The sequence below is a fragment of the Microcaecilia unicolor genome, chromosome 2, assembly GCF_901765095.1.
Source record: "Microcaecilia unicolor chromosome 2, aMicUni1.1, whole genome shotgun sequence".
NCBI lineage: Eukaryota > Metazoa > Chordata > Amphibia > Gymnophiona > Siphonopidae > Microcaecilia > Microcaecilia unicolor.
Genome location: NC_044032.1, coordinates 267392623 through 267419119, shown reverse-complemented (window position 1 = coordinate 267419119; position 26497 = coordinate 267392623). Strand labels below are relative to the sequence as shown.

General features: G+C 41.1%; 1 protein-coding gene across 1 annotated transcript in view; it reads right to left on the bottom strand.

Moving 5' to 3' along the window:
* ITIH6 (inter-alpha-trypsin inhibitor heavy chain family member 6) overlaps nt 1-26166 on the bottom strand; it is a 76006-nt gene extending 49840 nt beyond the window's left edge. The window contains exons 1-3 of the mRNA XM_030194149.1: nt 25983-26166; nt 6789-6824; nt 3047-3201 (exon numbers count right to left, since the gene is read on the bottom strand). Of these exons, the coding sequence (XP_030050009.1) occupies nt 3047-3201; nt 6789-6824; nt 25983-26093 (302 nt within the window). The 5' untranslated portion in view covers nt 26094-26166. The remainder of the gene's footprint in view (nt 1-3046; nt 3202-6788; nt 6825-25982) is intronic.
* Nucleotides 26167-26497: the final 331 nt, after the last annotated feature.

Sequence of the window (26497 nt, the reverse complement as noted above, 5' to 3'; positions counted from 1 at the left end):
TACAGACCAGAACCAAATGGCTAACATTAGACGGCCTAAAAAAACCTCACTACCTTTTGTAATTGTCCAAACAATTTTCCCCTTTGGAACACAAGGCTCAACTCACTCCTGTCCCCACCATTTATATCAATGCCAGGTCTGTGGGGAACAAGGCTCTCTTACTCAGGGATTTGCTAGAATCTTCAGATCTGGCTTCCTGTTTATCTCAGAAACATGGTTCACAGAAGTTAATAGTCCAATACTGCCCGACATCTATCCACCTGATTATGGTATTCTTCATTTTCCAAGACAGGGTAAAAAAAAAGAGGTGGACTTTCTCTTAACTTTAAAAGGTTTTTCCACGTGTCTTTAGTTAGTTCTGGGTTTTTCCATGGAATGGAATATATGCTGTGCAAATTCTACAGTGATTCAAAAGAGGCAAATAAAATCACCCTCCTTCTCATGTACCATCCTTCAGGAGCTTGGTCCAAGGCAGAACCTCTACTTGAAGAGATTACGTCCTCTGCCATTTTCAAGGATTATTTTCCTGGGAGACTTAAACCTACACTTGGAAAATGATGCAGACACCGATGTCCACAACTTCAAATCATTCCTGAAGGACTGCAAACTAACTTCAATCTCAGAGGGTGCACCTCATGAAAAAGGTCATATGTTAGACTTCATGACTTCCTATCCTAATAGCTTGATTAGTTCATTCAAATGGAAGCCAGTACCATGGTCTGACCACTTCCAACTGGATTTCTTGACATTGATATCTGTATATCAAGCTTTACCAGACACAAGTCATCCAAACTGATCTCCACCAGAGGTAAAATCAATGAGGACACTTTCTGGTCTGAGCTAACAGATTCCCTCACTACCATATCTCCTACACATGGTTCAATCAAATCCTACTAGGACACCAAGGTGAAAGCCATACTAGAGAAAATTGCTTCATTTACCACTAAAAAGGTCAAGACATCCAGAAATTTGCCATGGTTTACAGAGGAACTATCTGTCCTAAAAAAGGAATGTCAACACCTTGAAAAGCAATGGAGAAAGGACAAAGATACTACTTATAAATCCAAATGGAAGTCAGCCTTCTGATGCTACAAAAAGAAGGCAGTGGACTCAAAACACCAATACTATAGCAGCCTAATTAGGTCAAGATGATATCCCACCGCCCTAGACCTAGCTGATCATTTCACCACCAAGATCCTCCAAATTAGGTCCAAACTATCTAAAGCTACACCAACAGAGGAAATAGTCCAACACGTAGCTCAGCCTTAATCGCTGGAGATCCTACAACTCAAGGACTCAAAACTAGGAAATTTTTCAACAACTAATAGTTAAGGATGTTAGATCAATGCTGTTGAAATGTTCCCAAGCCAACTGCTCCCTGGATCAATGCCCAAAACACCTACTCAAATTCATCCCTATGGAAGCAGTAAACTGGATACTCAATAATCTCAATGAGCTGTTAAAAACTGGCTCTCTTCCTCCTGATATGGGCATAATTGCTCTCACTCCACTACTGAAGGAATCTGGGCTAGACATAGTATTGCCTGCAAACTATCATCCAGTGGCAAGCTACCCCTTTTTACTAAAGTATTAGAAACCTACATTAGTAAACGTCTCTTTATATCTGGAAAAATTCTCTATTATACACTGGTCACAATTTGGCTTCAGATCGTCACATAGTACAGAAACATAGCTGTTAATTCTAACTACATATGTCAAACAACACCTATGCAAAGGCAACCAAGTAATTCTTCTCCAATTCGATATTTTGGCAGTGTTTGATGCAGTTGACCACTCATTGCTAATCGAACGCCTGGATCAGATAGGAATAACAGGGCCTGTGTTCAAATGGTTCCTTTCAAAACAACCAACTTTCTAACTTCTGGTCTCCTAACTGCGGGACCTTGCAGGGATCTCCCCTCTCACCTTTCCTGTTCAATCTCTTTATGTCATCCCTTGCCTCAGTACACCTGGAACTTAATGAACTACTATTATCCTATGCGGATGACATCCTGTTTCTCTTACCAATGACAGCATCAAACATAGATCCAACTCAGTCTGTAGCGAATGGTATGACTGCTGTTAGCACCTGGGCCCTGACCAATAAACTGAAATTGAATGCGCAAAAAAACAAGATCCTGTGGTTCCGAAATCAGGGAGTTAAAGTCCCATCATCAATTTCTTTGACCAATGGTCAAATCTTTGCAGCCGAATCTGAAACCAGAGTACTAGGGGTCTTGCATGATTCTTCACTCACCACCTCTTCCCATAATAACCAGCTATGGAAGAAAATTGTATTAAAAATGAGACAACTACGTCTAGTCAGATCATTCTTTGACCAAAAATCCTTTGCACTACTAGTCCAAATGTTAGTTCTACCTTACTTGGATTACTATAACGTTCTATTTCTTGGTACTCATCTAAACAAACTGCACTGGCTTGTTTAGTTTTTCAAATCCTACAGGGCTTCACCTCTGAACTTTCTGGCACACCACTGGTACAATGCTTTCAGGGAGGACAATGCTTTCGGCCATGCAGTTTTAAAAAGTCTATTTGTGTAAAGATCAGAATTTCAAGAAGTCACATGAATAGTGTGTTTACTGTATTATCACTGAACGGTTCTACTGCATTGGTCTTCTTTGTACATACTTTCTTCCCAAAACTCAGCTTGAGATTTCCCACTAGTATGGCTGATTCCATGCTATTTGCTGACAGAGAAAGCAAAGTTGCTTATCTGTAAGAGGGGTTCTCTGTTGACAACAGGATAAATCAACCACACATTCCATCCTTGTAAAGTTGAAGCTTAGATCTAGATTAAACTGAAGAGACTTGTATGGGAGCAGATATACAGGAACTGTCATTCATGTTCGGAAAAACCTTTCCTGGCATCTGAGAGAACTTATATGTCTCTGTGCCATTGTATGATGTCACCACTTGATGTAGGTGATTTCATCCTTCTGTCTTTGGAGAATCCCCCTGACAACTTCTAAAGCAACTTCGCTTTACATGTACCTTATATATAACATCTGGGAACATATAGACTCACAAGGTAAAATTTGAGATGAAGGCAGAGTTTGGCAGGTTCAGATCAAAGACTGCTTCCTTGGCCTCAGTATGAGGATTTTTCATGATACTCTCTACAGTGGTGAGAGCATATCTTGATATGATGGTAGAGTGAATGGAGAAACTGCTGATTGTGAGCTGAAAAACAAAATTGAAACATGTTGACAGATGAAGACAATCCAGTCTGCCCATTTTTGCCTCTTGCCCTCTTACCACAGAATTTATTATGTCCTGGGCATTTCAGTTCCTCTCCCCACTCCAGGGATCCCCTGTGATTCATCCTATACTTTCTTGAAATTTGTCAATTTGTTTTCACCACCTCCGATCAGAGCCAGCCCAAGGATATTGGACATTCTAAGGGGACCATCAGCAATGCACTTGCCCTGCCCTACCAGCCTCTCACCTTCCCTTCCCTACTTCCCCCAGATGCCCATCATCTCTCACATTGCCTCTCCCTCCCCAAGGTAGAATTCCTAGGAGTGGCCTAGTGGTTAGTGTGGTGGACTTTGGTCCTGGGGAGCTGGGTTCGATTCCCACTGCAGGCAGCTCCTTGTGACTCTGGGCAAGTCACTTAACCCTCCATTGCCCCAGGTACAAATAAGTACCTGTATATAATATGTAAGCCGCATTGAACCGCTAGAGTGGAAAAGCGCAGGGTACAAATGTAACAAAAAAAATTATGTATGTTGGTACTAAGAGGCGTATTTTCAAAGCACTTAGATTACAAGTTGTATAGTAACCTGTGGAACTTTGTAAGTCTAAGTGCTTTGAAAATGAGCCCCATAGGTGAATAACTGCCAAAAGTCCACCTATTCTGTAAATGTCTGCTTAATTAGTGCATATTTTCAAAGGGGCATACAAATGAGTGAGGCATAGGTATGACCCACAATTATGCATGTAACTTATAGAATACTGTAAGTTAAGCATGAATCTGTGACATTTAGGTGCAAATACTTTTTACACCACTAGTTCTATGGTTGGCATGTGCTCGTGCCTAGCTTTAAAGCATGTATATATCCAATTAGGCTAGTATTCTATAAAGCATTTCCTTCCTTCCCTTCTCCTTGCCATTGCTGCTGCTGCCCCTACTACCCTACCATTGTGGGAGCCCAAAGAACATGCAGGCTTCAGGGAATGGGATAAAAACAGCAACATGGAGGCCCTTTAAAAGCTGCTGCAAGTGGCAGGATTTTCAGCATCCCAAGGCTCATGTGTGCTCAAGGCCTGCCACATCATGCCCCCTCTTATGCTGTCAAAAGGAGCAGGACATGGCAGGATTTTAGCATGCAGGCTGGAATGCTGAAAGGCCCATTGCTCATAGCAGCTTTTAAAGAGTTTCCCTGCTGATTTCATTGCTGGTTCTGCCAGGCCCCCAGAAACCTGCCGCTGCCCTGCCTCTCATAAATGGTATGGGATCTGCGTTACAAAACGAGACTTGCTGAGCTGAACATGTATACCCTGGAGGAAAGGAGAAACAGGGGTGATATGATACAGACGTTCAAATATTTGAAAGGTATTAATCCGCAAGCAAACCTTTTCCGGAGACAGGAAGGTGGTAGAACTAGAGGACATGAAATGAGGCTGAAGGGGGGCAGACTCAAGAAAAATGTCAGGAAGTATTTTTTCACGGAGAGAGTGGTAGATACTTGGAATGCCCTCCAGCGGTGGTGGAGATGAAAATGGTAACGGAATTCAGAAATGCGTGGGATAAACATAAAGGAATCCTGCTCAGAAGGAATGGATCCTCAGAAGCTTAGCAGAGATTGGGTGGCAGCACCAGTGGTTGGGAGGTGGGCTAATGCTGGGCAGACTTCTACGGTCTGTGCCGTGAAAATGGCTGTCCCCACTTGGATTTCAGGACTCTGTTTTTTCTTGGTTTTCTTATCATCCCTCCCATCACACTTTTAGAGTATGCTCTGGTATACCCTCCTCCACTTCTATCCCACTATCAGTTGGTGTACCTCAGGGCTCTGTCTTGGGACCTCTTCTTTTCTTCATCTATACTTCTTCCCTTGTTGCTCTGATCTCCTCCCATGGTTTTCAGTATACCTTTGTGCTGATGACTCCCAGATCTACCTCTCCACACCAGAAGCTTCAGCAGGAATCCAGGCCCAAGTCTCAGCCTACCTGTCTGACATTGCTGCCTGAATGTCTCACCGCCATCTGAAACTAAACATGGCCAAGACTGAGCTTCTTATCTTTCCCCCTAAACCCACCTCTCCCCTTCCTCCATTCTCTGTCTCTATGGATAACACTCTCATCCTCCCTGTTTCATCAGCTCGTAACCTTGGGGTCATCTTTGACTCCTCTCTCTCTTTGCACATATCCAACTGCTAAAACCTGTCGTTTCTTTCTCTATAACATCACCAAAATGTATTCCTTCCTTCCTTTCTGAGCACACTACCAAAAACCTTATTCACTCTCTTATCTTCACTCGCTTAGACTACTGCAACTTGTTTCTCACAGGTCTCCCACTAAGCTATCTCTCTCCCCTTCAATCTGTTCAAAACTCTTCTGCATGACTTATATTCCACCAGCGTCGCTATGCTCATGTTAGCCCTCTCCTCAAGTTTCATTCGCTCCTTATCCATTTCCACATACAATTCAAACTCCTCTTATTGACTTACAGGTGCATTCACTCTGCAGCTCCTCAATACTTCTCCTCTCTTATCTATCCCTACACTCCTCCCCTTACTCTGTTCATCGGCTAAATACCTCTTATTTGTACCCTCCTCCTCCACTGCAAAGTCCAAACTCTGTTCCTTTTATCTTGCTGCATTGTACACCTGGAATAGACTTCCTGAATCAGTATGTCAAGCTCCAGCTTTGGCCATCTTCAAATCTAGGCTAAACCCCACCTTTTTGAGGCTGCTTTTAACTCATAACTCCTATTCACTTGTTCATTACCCATGTCTGTTTTATAATTCCCACCTTAAGTAATTCTCTTATCCCTTATTTGTCCTGTTTGTCTTTCTTGATTAGATTGTAAGCTCTGTCAAGCAAGGACTGTCTCATACATGTACTGTGTACAATGCTGTGTACATTAGTAGTGTTGTAGAAATGATAAGTAGTAGTAGTAATAGTAACAGATGAAAATGCAGGAAAAATGCCATTCTCCTCAAAACACCTGTGTTGGAAAAGGACAAGCGAAAAAAGAAGAGGAATAGGGATCAAACTGTAAATAATGAACGGAAAAGAAAGGTATCAGTGAGAAAATACAAATATGTTTGCCTGCCATTGGCACTAAAATACCTTGCTCTTACAGTTCCCCCTCAAGCACAGGCTTCCTGATTAGAAAGAAGATCTGTTCATGGGGAGGTTGGGGGGGGGGGGGAGAGAAGTGGAACTTATGAATGTGTCCGTCTGCTGGGCCTAGTACTTGTCACAACAGCCTCTCCTGCTTTAAGAATGCCAAAGGAAGAAGAAGCAGCAGCAGCGCCAAGCAGGGAAGTGAAGCTCTATGCCCTAATTATGCCACTGAATATACTTCTCTCATGGGCCTGTCTGAGGTTTCAGATGTAAAAATCAGGTAAAAGGACAAAAAGGTGCAGGAATCTTGCTACAATAAACTTTGCTCTCGTGATTTTGAACAAGCGGATGTTTTATCCGAGGATTTAATTTCCTACAATTTTGTCAAGGGAAAACTTCTAGAAGAAAAATGTAAACATGTTCTTGGTTCTTAAATTTAGCCCTGTACACTGACAGTGTTATAATAGTATACCTACCTCAGCTTTGGGACTTCTGCTTTGATGCTTGGTTCTCTGCAAGGAAAAACAAAGAGAAACTATTATGAGTAAAGGTGGGAGGGGGAAGGTGGATTTGTGGCATATCTGTACATTGCCATACAGAGGGGCCTTTGGTTCAGTGTCTGTTCTTTGCCCCCAAGGCCATGAAGGAATGGGGCTACAAGGAAAGGCATGATTGCACATGCTTAAAGTCAGCCTACATGGGAACTTTTTGAATTCATCTTATCTTGAGATTAGTGGTAGGGAGGAGACATGGCTGGTGGACGTGCTGACTTCCTCTCATTCTCCTTATCCCTTCCTACATTTTCTTTCATTTTTTAATGCAAATTATGGGTTTCTGCCACCTCCTGCCACAGACCAATCAGAGTCGGTGTTAAACACACTGGAGATCTATGTATAAATCTATGGGTGCGTACTACAGCCAATGCTTGACATCCTAAAGTTCTGTTTCAAAGACACCATTCAGCTTTGCTAAGATGGCCCCCTTAGGGCAGAGGGGTCCCAGGGAATTCCTTTGCCCCCTCGCCAATGTCAGCCCGAAGACCAATGCTCCTTCTAAGCTGCATTGGAATCTGCCACCTCCATTTTAACTGTTAAACCCTTCCCACTCCATGTGATTCAACTGTGGGAGAGCTGTGGCATACCTTGTGGTCAAAACACAGGAATCAGACACTTTGGATAGCTTACAGGTAAATTGTTGTAGACCTAAGGCCGGCTTTACCATTAGATGAACTTGGAGCACCAGAATTTTGAAGGCAGCAAAGACATTCTGCACTATGGGCCACAAAGAGAGAGCAGAGATGACTCAATGGAGTTTTGAAAAAGTTTGCAAAAGGGTATTTGGCTTTAAGAAAGTGTGAGAGAGCTGTGGTATGATTCTCACTGTGCCTCCCCAACTCCCTCTCACGTCTCACTCAAAGTACATTCTCCAATAATCAGACTTTACTCCAATTAAGAAGTTAGAAAGGAAAGCTTTCATAGCAATGATCAATTAGGGATTCATATCAACAGGTGAGTAATCCAAAATTATTAATAGATTAACTCTGTAGTCCACTACAAAATACACCAAATAAATTTAAGGGATGTTACATTTGACTAGGTTTCTTATTAAACAACTAATAATGACATTAAGATTCAGGCAGCAGTCCAGAAGTGAACTGGGGGGTTATCCAGACCTCAGTAGTTTACAATAATCATTAAAATAAAATAAACTTTGATGAAAAAGATACTTCCGCGCTTGGTCTCCCATCAGACCCTAGAAACTGATGAGATAACCATCCTATAGTCCTTCAAGGATCTTAATGCCCTGGCAGAGACATATGGAATGGCTAGAGAACTCAAGTACAGAGGTGAATGTTCATAATAAACTTTATAGGCCAAAACTAAAAATTTAAATTCTATTTGAAAACAAACAGATTGAAAAATGGGGTGATATGATCATATTTATGTAAATTTCCTAAAACTCTGATGACTGCATTCTATTCAAATGCTCCATGATATTGGCGGACATCCTGCTTTGATTCCTGTTCTGAAAGGCGGTATAACAAGAGCCTAATAAACATAGATAACATTCCCGTGATCGATAACTGAACTTAGTAAAGCATGTAACAAAGTGTGTAATGAGGCTTCATCAAAAGATTTCAAAGAACAAATCTGACATAGGATACTAAATCCATTTTTTAGAGTAGCCAAAAGGCTAGGAGTCTGAGTAGGAGGCTCCTCTTGATCTGTAATCCAGCAAGCCACAGATTTTGAAACATTTAAACTCAATCTGACACTGCATCTAACCATGTCAGAGGTTGTATGTGTGTACCTGATGCAAATAGATTAAATTGTACAGTATATATTTACAGATGATATTCAGCTTCTTACCATCATCAATTTACGTAGTACTAACTTTAACTCTATGATACTATCAAAGCTAGATACTATTAATATCGCTGATTGGCTCTCTGAAAATGGACTAAAACTGAACCCCTCTAAAACTGACTCTGTGCTATTTTCCAGTAAGTCACTTCCTTCATACATTCCTTCTCATTTGATACTGGGCATCCCCATTTCTTTACTGTAAAAAATTGGGTGTCATCTCAGATGAATCTTTTACCACACATATTTCCACTTTGGTGAGAAACTTCTATTTGCTTCTCAGACACGTGGGGGGGGGGGGGGTAAAATTCCCTGCTACAATATAACTAGTGTATTATAGAACTTGATTATACCAGATCTATGATATATCCTATACAGCTCATAGAACATCAGTGGCGTACCAAGGGGGGGGGGGGCGGTGGGGGCGGTCCGCCCCGGGTGCCAGTGGGTGGGGGGTGCTCCGCTCCCGCCGCCTCCCGTAGCCGTTCCCGCGGTGCCGCACATTTAAAAAAACCGGCGAAGCAGCGTCGCAGGCAGCGCCTCGTGCCCTGCTTGTAAAAAAAAAAAAAAATCAAATCTCCTTCCTCCTTCTCCTCCTCGTCTTGACGTCGACTCGGGCGTCAATTTGATTGGAAGGCCCGAGTCGACGTCAAGACGAGGAGAAGGAAAGATTTGATTTTTTTTTTACAAGCAGGGCACGAGGCGCTGCCTGCGATGCTGCTTCGCCGGTTTTAACGGGACTGAGGTGGGGGTCTCAGACAGGGGAGGGGAGAAGGGGACTGTGGTGGGAGTCTCAGACAGGAGAAGGGGAGGGGAGAAGGGGACTGGGGTGGGGGTGTTCAGAGGGGAGAAGGGGGCTGGAACTGGGGGCTGAAAAAAGGGGCAGAGAGAGAGAGGGGACAGATCCTAGATGGAAGGGAGTGAGAGGGAGGGCAGACCCTGGATGGATGGGAGAGGGAGGGCAAATGGTGGATTGAAGGGGCAGAGAGAAAGGGCAGGCAGTGGATGGCAGAGAGAGAGAGAGTGAAGACAGATGCTGGATGGAAGGAAGACGGTGAAAAGAAGATGAGGAAAGCAGAAACCAGAGACAACAAACTGTAAATAAAATAATTTTTTTATTTTTTTTGCTTTAGGATAAAGTATTGTAGATGTGTTAAATGTTTATAATAGAACATGTAAATAAGGTAATCTTTTTATTGGACTAATTTTAATACATTTTGACTAACTTTTGGAGAACAAAACCCCCTTCCTCAGGTCAGGATAGGATACTGTAACAGCACTATACTGTACTGACCCGAGGACGGAGGTTTTGGCCTCTGAAAGCTAAATGTATTAGTCCAATAAAATGGTATTATTTTACTTTCTATATTTGTTTTATTTCTATTTGTTAATTTGTAAAGTGGTGATTGGTACTTGTTAGTTTTTTTTTTCAAATTTACATCTGCTGTCTTTATATTTTGCACAGTACTAGGGGACAGTTTCTGTTTCTGTGGTGTTGCATTGTATGCAGAGTCTGGCATTGGGGGTTCAGTTTAATTTTTGTCTAAATAGAAAGTTTATGATTACTTATTCTATAGTGGATTAGGGTGTATCTGTGTTTGTGAAAAAGACATGGCTTTCAGTTGGCATTGACTGTGCAGGATCTACGATCTGTACTATTCTGTCTGGTTCCGTTTTACAATAGGTGAATTGATGTTCTAGTGCTCACTGTAGTGTTTAAGATGCTTTCCTTTTCCTTGTGTGACTCGTAGAAATGACTGCTTATGGTATGGTAGAATTGCTCTATAGGTCCTGAGTGTTTTGTATTCTCGGCATGCCTAGTACTGGATTTGGTGGGGGGGTGTTAAAAAATGACCGGCCCCGGGTGTCAACTACCCTAGGTACGCCACTGTAGAACATGTAATGCTCTAAGCTGAAATAAATGATATGCCTTTCTGAAGTCACAAAAGAGAAGGTAATACAACATACAAGTATACAACACAGACCAAAAAAAGCAACACTGGGCCTTCAAGATAGAGATAATAGATAGAGATAAGTACAGACCACACATAAATACATCTACATACCATGATGCAATAAATGACTGAATTGTAAAAAACAAAATGAAATGTGATAAAATGAAGTAAAAAATAATATAATAATTGGTTAAATCTTCAAAACAATGTAAAATATAATAATAAAATTGTAAACGATGGATGAGAACAGAGTTAAATCAGTGGTAATCAAGGAGTAGTTAAAATCAATGTGTGCAATCATATACACTTGGAAAAACTTTGTAGTATGATGACCTGTTGTAATCTAATTTATTTAATCTGTAACTTAATTTGCAAAAAACGTCAAATAAATTACTTGTTATAAAACAACACACTCTATCAATGTCATAATGTCATGATTGTTAAAAAGTCATCGTGTATTGAAATGAAGGGGAAAGATTAACTTACCAAGGTTTGTCTTCATAGGAAATAAACAAGAGTAGTAAATGAATTGCCTGATTTGAAACAAAACATTGTGTTTGAATATCCATAAAATGATAAAGATAAGATTATCCTCCATTTGTTATAAGTTTAGATATTAAAACAGCTGATGTTTCTCTAGACCCCGCCCCACATCGTACAGGACATATGCAGTAAATGCTTTGCGAATTTAAAAGGTCCCGACGTGAGGTTGGGCAGTGGTATAAAAAAGTGAATTGATGGAGCCTATGATGTTGGATTCCTTATGACAGAGTTACAGTATGTGACTAATTGAACCACCATTAGTCAAAGACCTTAGCGTTCTATATATACTGTGAACTTGTGCGGCAAATACTCTGTGGATTTAAGAAGTTCCGACATGGAGTCAGACATCTTGTATCAAAACGCAACAGATAGATGTCAGAGATTCTTGTGACAATATAAACCACCATGGGTTATAAACCTAAACGATCTGTACCTCCTTAAGCATATACATAACCCTCGGCTCTTCAATGTATGAAAGATTAAACTGACAGCTTATGAATCCAAAGTGAAACTTACCAGCTGCCGCTGGACGTACATTCAATCACGCTGAATGTTGGCTAGTTAGAAAACCGCCAAAAAATTGGACAAGCATCGTGACGTGCTTATGTTTATAAAAAGGGTGGGGAAAATGAGAACGTCATGATTCCTTCAGGGTCCTAAAGGCTGCATGTGAAAATAGAGTATGAATGGGACAAATCTGTGTGTATAGAAGAAATAGAGTGTTTGGATGAGATATGTATATATGAAAGAGCTGGTGTGTTTTGAACAAACATTATCCGTATATTATGTATGGAGTGGGTAGACAATGGGTCTATGAGAGCACGTACAGTTGAAACTTTACATTTAAGTAATGATTCAATGTAAAGAATATGTACAGTAAGGGCATGATGACAAACCATAAAAATCACATATTGAATGATATGATTTGAATGCAAACTAAATTATACAGCGCAACGTAATTAATGAACGATAGGTGATGTGTGGTGAGATCATAAACATATTGAGTAATATAATCGCGACATAATTAAATTAATTGAACTCAAATGAAATATGATGCACTTAAATTATATGAAAAAGCTATTGAATAAACCTTAAATGGAGCTAATCAAACCCCAATAGAAAAGTGGATGAACACCTCATGCACATTAGACAAACATACATACATGAATTATAAGTATAAATGTCCATATAAAAATAATGATGTAAAATTATGTGCCAATACAAACTTTTTGAAAAGAATAAATGAAATCAGAACAAAAAAAATCACATACTATACACTGTATCAGATAAGGAAATGTGTATCATGCTCTTCAAAGAAAAAATGTTGGTTCACTTACGTTGAACCGTGTGGAACACTGTATAGCTAAGTGCATGATTGCACATGGTCATTTTAAAAAATGCTCAATGCATAATGAACAGGCTTAAATACATAAAAAATGGGTGGTGAAATATACATATAAAATCTGATACAACATAGTAAAATAAACACTGACAAAACAATATAAAAAATGAATTTGTAAAAGTTAGAACAAATGATGTCATATACTGTATTCATTGGAGAGATGATGAACATGTATAATACTCAAGAGGGAGACCATTCACAAAAATATTCATTAAAAAATCATTAAAAAAACAGAAAGGTCAATTTCCATATTGAGACCAGCAGGGGAGACTGTATTTAGTTCGAAGATGGCCCTCTGCTCTAATTGCAGAAGTATCCTCTCTATGTTATACCTCTCCATGATGGTTTTCTTTTTGAACACCAGAAAGCGGAGGTCAGAAAAGCTATGTGAATGGTCATTGCAGTGCTGAACCAATGGTGCTGTTATATTATTTCTCCTGATATTGCTTCTGTGTTCAATGATCCTGGTCTTGATTTTTCTGGTGGTCTTCCCCACATAGATCATTTCACAGGGGCATAGAATTAAGTAGACCACTCCTTTGGTGTTACAGTCGGAGGAGTGTTTAAGGGGGTATGCTTTTCCTGTTTGAGGATGAATGAATGCTGTAATGGTCATTGATGAAGGGCATACGGAGCAGGAACCGCAAGGTTTATGGCCCATGAATGAAAGTGGTGTGGATGGTGCAACAGGAAGAGCTGATGGTGCTATGATCTCTTTGATGTTCTTACTGTGTGTGTTAGCCACAGTCAGCCATTTATCCCGAAAGCAGTGGTGGCCCTCAGGTGAATTCGGATTAGAAAATACCATAGTTTCAAATTTAGTTTATAATGCCGTTGTATCGCTCCATGGTGCGACCGCACCTGGAGTATTGTGTTCAGTACTGGTCTCCGTATCTCATAAAAGATATAGTAGAATTGGAAAAGGTACAGCGAAGGGCGACGAAAATGATAGTGGGGATGGGACGACTTCCTATGAAGAGAGGCTGAGAAGGCTAGGGCTTTTCAGCTTGGAGAAGAGACGGCTGAGGGAGATATGATAGAAGTGTATAAAATAATGAGTGGAATGGATCGGGTGGATGTGAAGCGACTGTTCACGCTATCCAAAAATACTAGGACTAGAGGGCATGAGTTGAAAGCTACAAGTGTGGTAAATTTAAAACGAATCGGAGAAATTTTCTTCACCCAACGTGTAATTAGACTCTGGAATTCGTTGCCGGAGAACGTGGTACGGGCGGTTAGCTTGACGAGTTTAAAAAGGGGGTTAGATAGATTCCTAAAGGACAAGTCCATAGACCGCTATTAAATGGGACTTGGAAAAATTCTGCATTTTTAGGTATAACTTGTCTGGAATGTTTTTACGTTTGGGGAGCGTGCCAGGTGCCCTTGACCTGGATTGGCCACTGTCGGTGACAGGATGCTGGGCTAGATGGACCTTTGGTCTTTCCCAGTATGGCACTACTTATGTACTTATGTAAGTTTTGTTCAAAAAGAGACCATTATCCTTTAACCAAGCAGACACCACAGTGAGACAAATATTCAGTGTATCTGGTGAAGAAGAGGAACATGAGGAACAAAAAAGAAAATGTATATCATCAGTATAACAGAATGGCTGACAACCTTGTTCATGGATTTTTTATTTTATTTTATTTGTAGCATTTGTATCCCACATTTTCCCACCAATTTGCAGGCTCAATGTAGCTTACATTTGCCGTAGTGGCGGTTGCCATTACCGGGCAGAGTTACAGATGGTATTACGTTAAGGTGTACACATACATGGTAACATACATCGAACATAACATATATGTGCATACATACATGGTAAAGAAGAATAAATTATGGTACTGTATGTAGGTTCCTGAGTATAAAATGGATTGTAACATACATTAGGTCAACGGCTATAGAGAGAACCTATTCAACATTGGGTTTAAATTGGATGATAGTAAAGGAGACAAAAGAGATATTGAATAGTGTAGGAGATAAAATAGAACCCTGAGGGACACCAGAAAGAACAGGCCTGAGTTGTTAACTGTCCTGGACTATGATTCTCCTCCACAGGAGGCTGTGACAGTGCCTGTTTAGTGTCCTGCAGGATGCACAGATGAGAAACTGGGAGACCCTTCTCTCTGTGCAGGTGGTACCTAAGAATGTGGACTTCACATACAGAGTCCAGAAGGCTCCCAGATTTGAGAAGGCTCATTTGCCCCACTACTCCATGGTACTCAAATCCGCTCTTAAAAGGGCCATGAGTTCCCAGACTCATGCCTCAGCTCCTCCCAAGAAGCAATGCAGAAAGTACCTGGCTAGAGGTACTTGTGATTCCTTTGATGTGGCGACCCAGCTGTCTGCCTTGGGTGTAGGAATATATAGATTCCCATGGCTACAATTTTCTGACCTTGAACATGCAGTTCAGGAGAGATTGGTGGACATCTCTTGCTGTTCAGACAATCTTTTGGGGGACAAAGTGGAAGAAGTTGCAAATCTAAACAAAAACCATGCTGATACCATCAAGTCCCTGTCTCGGCCTCCTCCTCCTCCTGCATCCTCCATCACCAAGGTTTTCTGGAGGATTTTGAAGAAGTTCCTACTACTCTGAAAGGCATAGGATTACCTCTTCTTCTCATTTCCAACAACAAGCCCAGGCCTAGTGCTCCCCTCCCTGGCAGCAATGTGACCAGAAACCTCAGCAAGTTCCTCAGTCAAAGCCAGGGATGGGCTTTTGACTGGCTTCAAGAGAGCATAGCTACAGTAAAAGTGTCAATCCCGGACAACCTTCCTGTAGGAGAGACGCTAAATTTTTTCCAGGAAAGGTGGCACCTTGTAACCTCAGACCGGGTTCTGAAGATAGTCTGGGCAGCTTACACTCTCAGTTGGCAACACCAGCCTCCAAATTGTCCTCAAAGAGTGACACCCTCAGCTCTTAGCACAGTAAGTTCTCGCAGAGGATCTCTCCTCCCTTCTCAAGGCCCATGCGATCAAACCTGTTCAATCTACGGGAAGAAAAGAAAGGATTCTATTCCAAGTACTTCCCTGTGCCCAAGAAAATGGGGGGAGGGATTTCATCCCATCCTAGACCTAAGGGCCCTGAATAAATTTTTGGTCAAGGAAAAATTCAGGATGGTTTGCCTGGGCACTCTTCTTCCCATGATTCAAAAAAATGATTGACTATGCTCTCTGGACTTAATGGATGTGTACACCAGATAGCTCCTGTGATTTGGATGTATTTCAGATTTCGAGTAGAAAAGCACCACTTCCAGAATTTCATCCTTTTGTTTGGCCTCGTATCCACCCACCTCCCCGGTGGGGGGCATAATCCTCATTGTGCCCTACTGGCTAAGGCAGATTTGGTTCCTCTTCTTCTGGAGTTGTCCTCGGTTGAGCTGAGGAGACTGGACTGTTTTCCGAGTCTCTTCAAGCCACACAAAGGATCTATTCTGCAACCCAACCTGCAGTCCCTGGCTCTCATAGCCTGAATGTTGAGAGCATAGAATTTGAATCCCTGAAACTGCCTGAACTTGTCTCCAAATTCCTGTTGGCTGCCAGGAAAGATTCCACCAAGAGGTACTATACTTTTAAGAGGATGCTATCTGGTGTGAGGACAGGGCCCTAGACCCTCTCACTTGCCTTACACAAAACCTGCTTGAATACCTCCTGCACTATTCTGAGTCTAGCTTGAACACCAACTCTATAAGTGTTCACTTCAGTGCAATCAGTGCTTATCACCGTGTAGACTGGTAAGCCCATCTCTGTACAGTCTCTAGTTACTTGCTTACTTCATGAAAGGTTTGCTGTTGACAAAGTCCCACATCAAACCTCCTACTGTGTCATGAAACATCAGGGTCATCCTCCCCAGCTGATGAAAGCTCCATTTGAGCTGTTACACTTCTGTCATCTGAAGTACCTGACCTAGAAGGTCTTGGTTTTAGTGGCGGTCACTTCAGCTTGCAGTCAGTGAGCTTCAGGCCCTAGTAGCAGATCCATCTTACACAAGGTTTTATCATAACAGAGTAGTTCTCCGCAAACATCCTAATTCCTTCTTAAGGTAGTGTCACTTCTAGGGTTACCATATGGCTCCAGAAAAAGGAGGACGGATTGAGCCAACCGGGTTTTACTTCCATTGCTTTCAATGGAAAGCAATTGCTTTCAATGGAAGTAATTGAGCCAGCTGGGTTTTACTTCCATTGCTTTCAATGGAAAGCAATGGAAGTAAAACCTGGCTGGCTCAATCCGTCCTCCTTTTTCTGGAGCCATATGGTAACCCTAGTCACTTCCATCATAATCAGTCAATCGTCCTGCCAACATTCTTCCCAAAACCTCATGCCCATCCTAGTGAAAGTGCACTACACACCTTGGACTGCAAGTGAGCCTTGGCCTTCTATGTGGAGTGGACTAAAACCCATAGACAGTCCACCCAGCTTTTTGTTTCTTTTGATCCAAACAGGATAGAGACAGCCATCAGAAAATGCACATTGTCCAGTTGGCTAGTAGGCTGCATCTCCTTCACTTATGCTGAAGCTGGGCTAACCCTGGAAGGTCATGTTATTGCTCACAATGTTAGAACCATGGCTGCGTCAGTAGCCCACTTGAGATCAGATTCTATTTTGGAGATTTGCAGAGCTGCAATGTGGCCATCAACTCATACATTTACATCTCATTACTGCCTACAGCAGCATAAACAATGCCACAGCTAATTTGGTCAGACAATCCTGCAGAATTTGTTTGGTTTCCGACAGCCACCCAACTTAAAACACAAGCTAATTAGAAGTAAGCTCCCAACATAGACTCAAAAAGAAAAGAATGGCACACATCCTTGCAATATATCCAGATGCAAACTATGCCAAAATATCTCACAGGACCCCACAATCATTCACAAAGCAAAAATATTCAACATTAAGGAATCTTTCACATGCTCATCTTCCAATGTGGTATTTATCATTCAGTGTAAAAAGTGCGATGTAGGCTGCTACATTGGAGGATCAAGTCAGATGCTAAAGAAGAGATTTAATTTACATAGACATCATATGAAAAATGCCAGTACAAACAAAGGTGTCACGCCTGTGGGACAGCACTTTACAAAACCAGAACACTGTACCAGTGACTTCATGGTAAGGATCCTGAAAGGGAACTTTAAAACAATACAGGAACATAAGACCTTTGAAGTCAAAATGATTAAATATTTTGACACCCACCAGACAGGACTTAACAAAGATCTGGGTTTTCTAGCCCATTACAAAGCATAAAATTGTATTGCTCTCCTGTCTCCCTGACTCTCACCTATCCACCCCCATCCTGTTAGACTGTCACTGAAATGCTTTGATGTTTCACTCATCCCCTGTCTCCATGCATATGGACTGTCACTGAAATGCTTTGATGTTTCGTTCATATATAATGTTATCTACCAACATTTGCTTATTTCCGATCTGACGAAGAAGGGCAACCTTCGAAAGCTAATCAAGAAATGTATTAAGTTATGTCCAATAAAAAAGGTATCATCTTATTTTCTTTTCCATGTTTTTTTCTATTGTTTGGTGTATAGAATCCAACTCCACCTTCCTAGGCCTATTTTTCTTCCACTCCAGGCTGCACCCTTACAACAACAGTATATATAGTTTCAGGTTATTTGCTTCTTGTTGGTCTTGCCTTGCAAGTCCCTATCGTCCTTGCATTGTTGTTTTTGGCAAACCTAGAAGCTAGGGATTCCAATATGTGAGAAACAATGTCCTGCTTGTCTCAGTTACTCACCTGTAGCAGGTGCTCTCTGAGGACAGCAGGACACATATTCTCACATCCCCTCCCATCTCCCCTAGGAGTCGTATTCTTTTGCTTTATTATACTGCTGGTCCCGCATGCTTACGCTGGGCAGGAGGGCATTCACACGTGTGGTGGGAGGTTGCTGAAGGCTTCTTAAAGTTCTAGAATGCTGGATAATGTCTGTACCCATATATGAGGGTATGTGTCCTGCTGTCCTCAGAGAACACCTGCTACAGGTGAGTAACTTTGCAGTACCTGTCAGTAGTGATCCCTGGTTTTGCACTTGTATGTCTTTTCCTCACTTCCTCCCCACCTAATTGTGCCTTACTTAATTAGCTTAGTTAATTTATTTTGATCTATTCATTTTAAACTAACCTTATAGTATATAGCATATTTTTGAATTGATTATTGCAACCTAGGCTTCCTTTGATCTGGCCCCACTGCTCCTTTAGTTTAGCTTTGGTTTATGTAAAACGCTCAAATGCAAGAACTGATGGGTGGCATATCAAGGATGAACTGTGAACTTCTCAGCAAAGAACAAAATGTGCCTGCCTCTGCCTTCTTTTATCTCTGCAATGACAAAAATTACAGTGCTTTTAAACTAGAACTTATTGCACTAAAGTGGGCAGCGACAGAGAAGTTCCGAGAGTATCTCGTGTATAAAAAATTAGTGGTCCGGACTGACCATAATCCACTCAAGTATCTTCAAAATGTGTGTATACAAGCCATTGAACAAAGGTGGCTGGTGCAACTTTCTGAATTGGATTTTGAAGTAGTTTACAAGCCCGGTAGAATGAATACCAATGCTGATATTCTTTCAAGGCTACCGACAACTGAAGAACCGGACTCCGGTGAAGAAGAAAAAGATTTTTTGGAATTAAAGAAAACTAGAAAGAACTGGTTGAGTGATTCTGAAAGAAAAACCCATAGAGACATTGAATAACGAAAAACAAATAAAATGTATGATCCCACTAAGAAATCCAAGATGGCCGCACTTCACTAAGACGCGGCGAGTCTCACTCTTACCTTTGAAAGAAATGCCGAAACGCCGAGGTAGAGTGGTGGCTAGAGCTTTCCCATTGCCTCCTTCATTGCCGGGTCCTATGGATAGGTTTGTGAGACCATCGGGAGCTGCTTCGGAGAGTGGAATGCTGCCAGCTAGGAATCCCGACGATCTGGAGAACTCGGCTTCCTTTGGCCTTGATGTTACTCTAAGCCCCGCCATGCGCTCACCACCTCCCCAGCCAATTGGCGCGAGCTCCTTCCTCCTTGGATCGACAGGGTCTACTCCAGAAGGTACAGAGGGCCCAGAAGAGCGTCGAGAGGAAGCTCGGATAACAGTGGAGCAAGGAATGGAGGGCAATTTGCCCATGGAGACGCCGCGGAGTGTGGGGTGAGGAGCCGAGGAACAGAGTGTGACTCCTGAACAGGCTACCATAAGGTTAGAACTACCTAAACTGCTAGTAGAAAAAACAAAAGAAGTAACTTTAGAAACGTTATGGGACTTGGTATCTAACTTGGGACAGCTTTTTCTGAAACAAAGCAATGAGATGTTACCTAAAATGAAATCGTTGGAAATCGATGTACAAAAAAAAGGAGAGAAGCTCAAAGTTTTAGATGAAAAAATTGGAAAATTGGAGGAGAAATTAGATCAAAAAGTTTTGAACTTTAAAACAACTCAATCAATGATGATAAAAGATGTGACCAGTCTCAGGATGAAATCTGAAACGTTGACAATTATACTAAAATCCATAATTTGAGATTGCTAATTTTCCCTAGAATACATAATGTAGCCCCTCTTGAGATGTGAAAGCGCTACATGCGTAAATTTTGAATATACCTGAACAAAGTTTTCACCCTTTACCTTGGTTTATTATGTCCTGGGAAAGAATTGAACCAGACAACTGAAAAAGCCGATAGATATTTCTCTTTTGCTTGAAACTACTGACTCTGAACTTGCAACGGCAGCTACTTTGGTAGCGACCGTTGCATTATTACCAGATAAGAATTGGATCTTCCGCATGTTCTTTTGTAATAAAGAAAAGCCTTTTTTAGGCTTTAAAATCCTTTTGTGTTCTTGATGTCTCTAAGGAGACTAGATGGCGGAGGAAACAATTCCTACTCCTCAAGCCGGAGTTCTACACCTGGGGGGTACCTTCTTTTTAAGATACCCCTGCAAGTGCATAATAAGACTTGGGGGGAACAAATATGTATTTATGGAACCAGCTCATGTGTCTGCACTTATAGCCTCGGCAAATAAGGAAAGTGATAAGAATAAGGCATCTCCACTTAGTGAATGTGTGATATTTGATGTTTATTTCCTTTTGTTTATTTCTCCAGTTGATTTCCTACATATTGGATTTCTAGATTTATGGACTTGAGTCTCTATTCCTGAAGTGAATTATTTTACTTTTATTGCATTATTTTCCTTGTTAAATCTCACTATGTTTGTAGAGACTTTCTATGCAAGAGGTTTCTTGTAATTTTTTTTAAATAAATGAATAAATAAAAAAAAATGTATGATCCCATTCCTCTATATTCATTGGGATACATAGGTCTTCTGTATTGAGAAGAAAACTCTCGAGAATCTCCTCTCACATCGCTCCATTCAGACTCCCATCTATTTTGTCTGGGTCTCTCATATTCAAATCTTTGACACCTCATTTCTTCTTGTCTCTTCTCAAGCTGACCAAGCCTCTTGGTTATCTCATTGAGTGCTCTATCTTCTCTGTCACCACTCACAAGTATTTCAGAAGATGCAACATTTCTTCTCCCCATCTCTCTCCTTTCATGGTGGAGAATTCTATGACCAGTTGTATCTCGGTCTAGGTTAGGAGATTTTTCTTCTTCAGCCCATTTTATTGCGATTTGCATCAGCTCCTCAAACAAGAACTGTGGATTCTCTTCAATAGTGATGAGAGTAGACAACTGGTCCTTCACATTAACACTAGAAGCTGGAGCTGTTGGTACTCTTCTCGCAAAGAAATCTTTCTCTAGTTTGACTAGTGGACTACAGGTGATTGGAGACTTTATTCCTCTCTACCAGTGCTGCTGCTGATCCTAGATATCTCAGAAACACCAACTGATTTCTGTCTCTGGTTCCACTGCCATTTGTTGCCTATCTCTCCCAAGCTTTGTGATATGATCACACTAAATTGTCTGTTTTAATATGCATCTGTATGGTGTTTCATAGACCTGATAGCACTTTAATAATGAAAAGTAATAGTAGTAGAAGATGACTGTCTGTCTACCTCTGGCTATGTCTGTCTGTCTCATCTCTGAGAGCCTTTTCTCTGCTGTTTGTCTCAGTGAGTAGTAGCTATGCTGTTTTTCTCAGTTGTGAACAGATATAGTATCAGCTGTCTGTCTCTCAGAGCCCTATTCTGATATTTGAATGATATTGACATTTGTTATATTCCAAGGACAAGCAGGCATAATATTCTCAGAAATGGGTGACATCATCCGACGGAGCCTGATGCGGACACTGCCAAAGTGTACTGCCACTTTAAATCTTTAAGGCAGTGCCCCCACCACGCATATGCAAGTGCCCTACTGCCTGACACAGAGTGCAGGACCTGCAATCTTTCATTTTCCGCAGAGTAGACAGGGTTGTAGTTTTGATCTCTCCTCAGCACGTAAATTTTGCCTTTTGATGCCTTCCCTTTTCAGGTCATAACATTTGTTTTTGTCATAGTTTAACATTATAACATTTTTTTTTATTGTGATTACTCAAGCTCCCAGGTCATTGAGCCTTTTGATCTTGCGTTGGCCGTATTTCCCCTCCATGTCATCGAGGGTGCAGAGTGGCTTTTAAAGTGTACTCAGTGTAATACGACAATTTCAGGCAAAAGACCCCCGTAACTGGTGTTTGCAGAGCCTAGGTCCAGACCACTGAGATATTTGTTGTAACCTTTGTCAGCATATGCAGAAGAGGCAGATTAAAGCCCGCAGAATCCAATACCAAAAACATTTGGTTCTGCATTGACTTTGGCATCAGCATTGAACATGGCAGGAGATTCAGTCAAAGATGTGGAACCTGCATTGGCATCAGCGTTCAGCGCACCCATGCAGCATTGGGATGGTTTGCATCCGATTTGATGCCACGTTCATGCCAGGACTGTATGTCCTCCTCATCGGTACTTCGAGCATCGAGGGAACTGCAGTGCAAAAAGCCTAAGAAACATTGCCATCACTCTCCCTCTAGGCACTTGTCCCACACCTGATAACGTAGAATTGTGTTCTTTAAACATTCCTTATGCAATCTCTCAGATTACCTGAAAATAATTTTAAAACAAATAGGAGGAAATATTTTTCACTCAAAGAATAGTTAAGCAGTGGAACTTGTTGCTGGAAGATGTGGTTAGCGTATCTGGGCTTAAAAAAGATTTGGACAAGTTCCTGGAGAAAAAGTCCATAGTCTGTTATTGAGATAGACATGGCAAAGACACTGCTGTCCCTGGGATTGGAAGCATAGGATGTTGCTACTAATTGGGTTTCTGCCAGGTACTTGTGACCTGGATTGGCCACTGCTGGAAGCAAGATAATGGCCTTGATATATGAACATTTGCTCAAAGCGCACTAATAGCTCAGAGACATTGCCACTACAAATTAATGTTATTTGCTGTAGTATCACAAACCGCAGTTCCGATTCTAGGTGCTGGGCTTTTTCCCAATGATCAACTAGAGGAGCCTCATGCTGGTTGTGACGTAAATTATACAGGTGTTCTGCTATTCTTAATTTGATCTTTCTTTTAGTTTGACCAATATATATGAGACTGCAAGGATATTGGATGGCATAAAGTACTTGTGCCAGTTCTCAGTTAGTTTTACTTCTTAATCTAATATTCATTGCATTTTGGAAGTACTTACAATGGCCACATGATGAATGTCCAACCTCCTGTAATTCTAAACCAGTAGGGGAGATATTGCTAACTAATTCTCCCAAGTTCTTGCTTCTCATATAGAAACACACTCTTGCATTACAAAAGTTGCCAGTCTAAAAAATTACGAGATAGTATTCCTCAGGGTCAGTTCCTCAGATTAAAAAGGCTGTGCAACCGTAAAGAAGATTTCTGTAAATATTCTGTGGATATGTTTGATAGAGTTAAACAAAGGTGATATCCCAGAAAGTAATTTAAGAAGCCTTTAAAAGAGCCTCTAATGCTGTGAGATAATGGTTGTTTAATCATTCTCAGCAACAGCAGCTTGAGCAAAGAAATGCTCCGCTGTGCATTTTGCCATAGTCACAACAAACACAGCAGATTAGCAAACTACTCTATAAATATTGGAATATATTGCAACTGTTACTTAGTTTTAAGGATTTTCCACATTTTGCCTATATGAGAAGCAAGAACTTGGGAGAATTAGATACCTATTTTCCTTTAAATAATACTAGTGTTGCAGGGTAAGTACACACGTACCATTTAGGAATGAACTATTGCATCAGCTAGAGAGCTGGTATAAATACTTCCACCTAAAGTGTGGAAAAATGCATGTAAATTATAGTATTCTATTAATTTATGCACATAACTGTGCACCCTGCCCATGTTCCACTCAAACACTGTCCATATGTGTACCCGCTATTAAACTACATACCATCACATTCAGGAGCCATGTTATAGAAAAGCACATAACTGGTATTTATGGTATTCTGGTTGGTCATTTATGTGCATTCATGGTGACTAAATGTTGGCACCCTCCTTTTAGAATTACTTCCTTAATGCCTAAAGAATCTAGGGGCCCTGGGAGAACCCAATATGAGTCCCTACCCTCCTGTAGAAGTTCCTTTCACTATCTGCAGCCCTGATCAACAGCACTGACACCAGTGAATCAGTCTGACCAGTACATTAGGAGGATCACAGTTCCATGGGATCTGTGGCATTCTTTGTCAACGATTAACTATGCTCTAGCGGGAAGGGAATGGCAAACCCCGATTTTGGCACGGTAGCCAGGCAGTAATGCAATGCCGGGTCTAACAACTTGGATTGGACACCAATGGAATCTTTTCTGTCCTCCATAAAAGAGATTTCCTTGCTGCCCCAAACTGGAACTAAACCCATAGGGAAATGTAAGCTGTAGTCTCAAGGAGCAGGGGAGAGAAGAAAGTACCTGTTCAGTTTTGATGGGACGATTGGACTGTTAACTGCAGGAAAATATTCTGTACTGTCTACTTCATGTAAAAGGAGAGAGCATTGGGAACATCAGTCCACTGTGTTTTCTGTTATTGGTGAGACCAACTGAAGTTAAAGAGAAGAGTGCCCCCCCCCAACCAATATTGTGCCATAAAGATTATTCTCCCCTTGCATCACAAAAAATGAGCAGGGTTACATATGCAACCTGTGCAGGGTATAGCTCCTGAATAAACATGTACTATCAAACTTGCTGTCTCTCCTCAGTCCAGACTACAAAAGAAGGGAAAAGGTACAAGAACTTGCACCAAGTGGCACTTGCTGAAAGGAGAGAGATGAAATTTACAGGACTAAGTTTCTATTTTTGTTGTTGTTGTTGTTGTTGTTGCTGGTTCTCTGACAAAGCTTCTCTCCTCCTGTCACAGTGTCTCAGCTATTCCTGATCCCTGTCATTGTCCTTGCATCTTTTCCTCCCTTTCCCCCAAACCTCCTCATCACAGCACCTGCCAGGATTCTTTCACTAGATGGAGAACCGTGACTTAAATTTAAGCTTAAAGTAGCTGCAGAAGTTTGAATCTGATCCAATATCAACACCCCCAACTTCCCATAAAGCAAGTAGACCTTTCCCATCTCTTTATTTTACTTTTCACATTAATACAATTGTTGTTTCTTAACCAGGAAACATAAGATTAGAATAAGAAATAAGAATTATAATAAAAAATAAGAAATATACATGAATATACTAGATTCTGCAAAATCCTCAGAAAGAACAACCATATCTCAAACAATTAATTATTACTTGAATTGGTTATTATTATATTTACCATTAACCTTCTCTTTGCTTCATGTACAATTTCTCATTCATAATAGATTTTCTAAATGTTAAACATCCATAGTTATCCCAGTATGTTTATGATACTGTATTGTAAAATTAGATTCTTACAAGAAATTACTTTCATGTGTATTATTCTTTGTTATGTATCCTATGCTGTTTAATGTAAGCCACATTGAACTCAAACTTGTCTGAGAAAATGTGGGATATAAATGTCATAAATAAAATAAAGGGAAGCACTAATCTAAACATTTTGTTTTTGGACAGGGATTTGAGCTCATTTTCAAAGCACATAGATTTGCGACGTTACATAAGTTACTATGTAATGTGCTTTGAAAACGAGCATCATTGCACATGACCAGAGCACCTCAGACGGTCCACATTTGGTGCTAAGGACAGGATTCAGCAAAGATTATCCCAGTCTTTAAATGTCTTGCAAATCATTCCCTTAAATGGTGCATGAAGCTGTATCATAAAATTCCTCCATTTACCAAAACAGTATGTGTAGTTCAGCTTTTTCTTTTTTTTTAATACATCATTAGTTTTTCTATTTCTATTGTTTGAAAAGAAGCTGTGTATATCAAAGAAGTTTTTTTGACTGCATTAAGAGCTCCATTAGAGATATCCTACTATGAGTTGGGCTTCTTGCACCCTCCCAGCTAAGGTGCCTGTTAAATGAGTGGTTTTAAGGTGACATACCTGTAATGCAGGGTTGTGGGGTACTGCCGATTGTGGAGATCTGAGTGTAAGGCAGGGTACACAATTCAAGAGCAAAAGGAAACTTGGTGCAAATCTCCCCAGTGCTGTCATGATGTTTACTGTCTTCCAGAATCTCTCCAGCAATCCCCCTGGAAGCTCTGCCAAGGCAGGCTGTGGAGTCTCAGAGAAGACTGTCGAAGGGAGCAGCAGGGATATGGTGTATAGAAGCTTTATTCAGGCCGATACAAGCCCCTGATTGTGCAGGACTGGGAGGAGAACCTGGAAAGGAGCCAGACCCTCTCTTTCCTCTGCCTTTCCTAACATCAACGAAGAAAGTGTACATAAACCTTGACTTCTAAAAAGGCAAGGGTGTGAGCTGAGCACTGTATAGATATCTATAAAGCCAGATGCAATGACTGGACTTCTTACAGCAAACGTTTAATTAGCTTATGAGACAGTCAGAGTCTCTGCTGTGGTGACAGTCTGCCTATAGTCTCAGATGGGTTGGTTTTGCA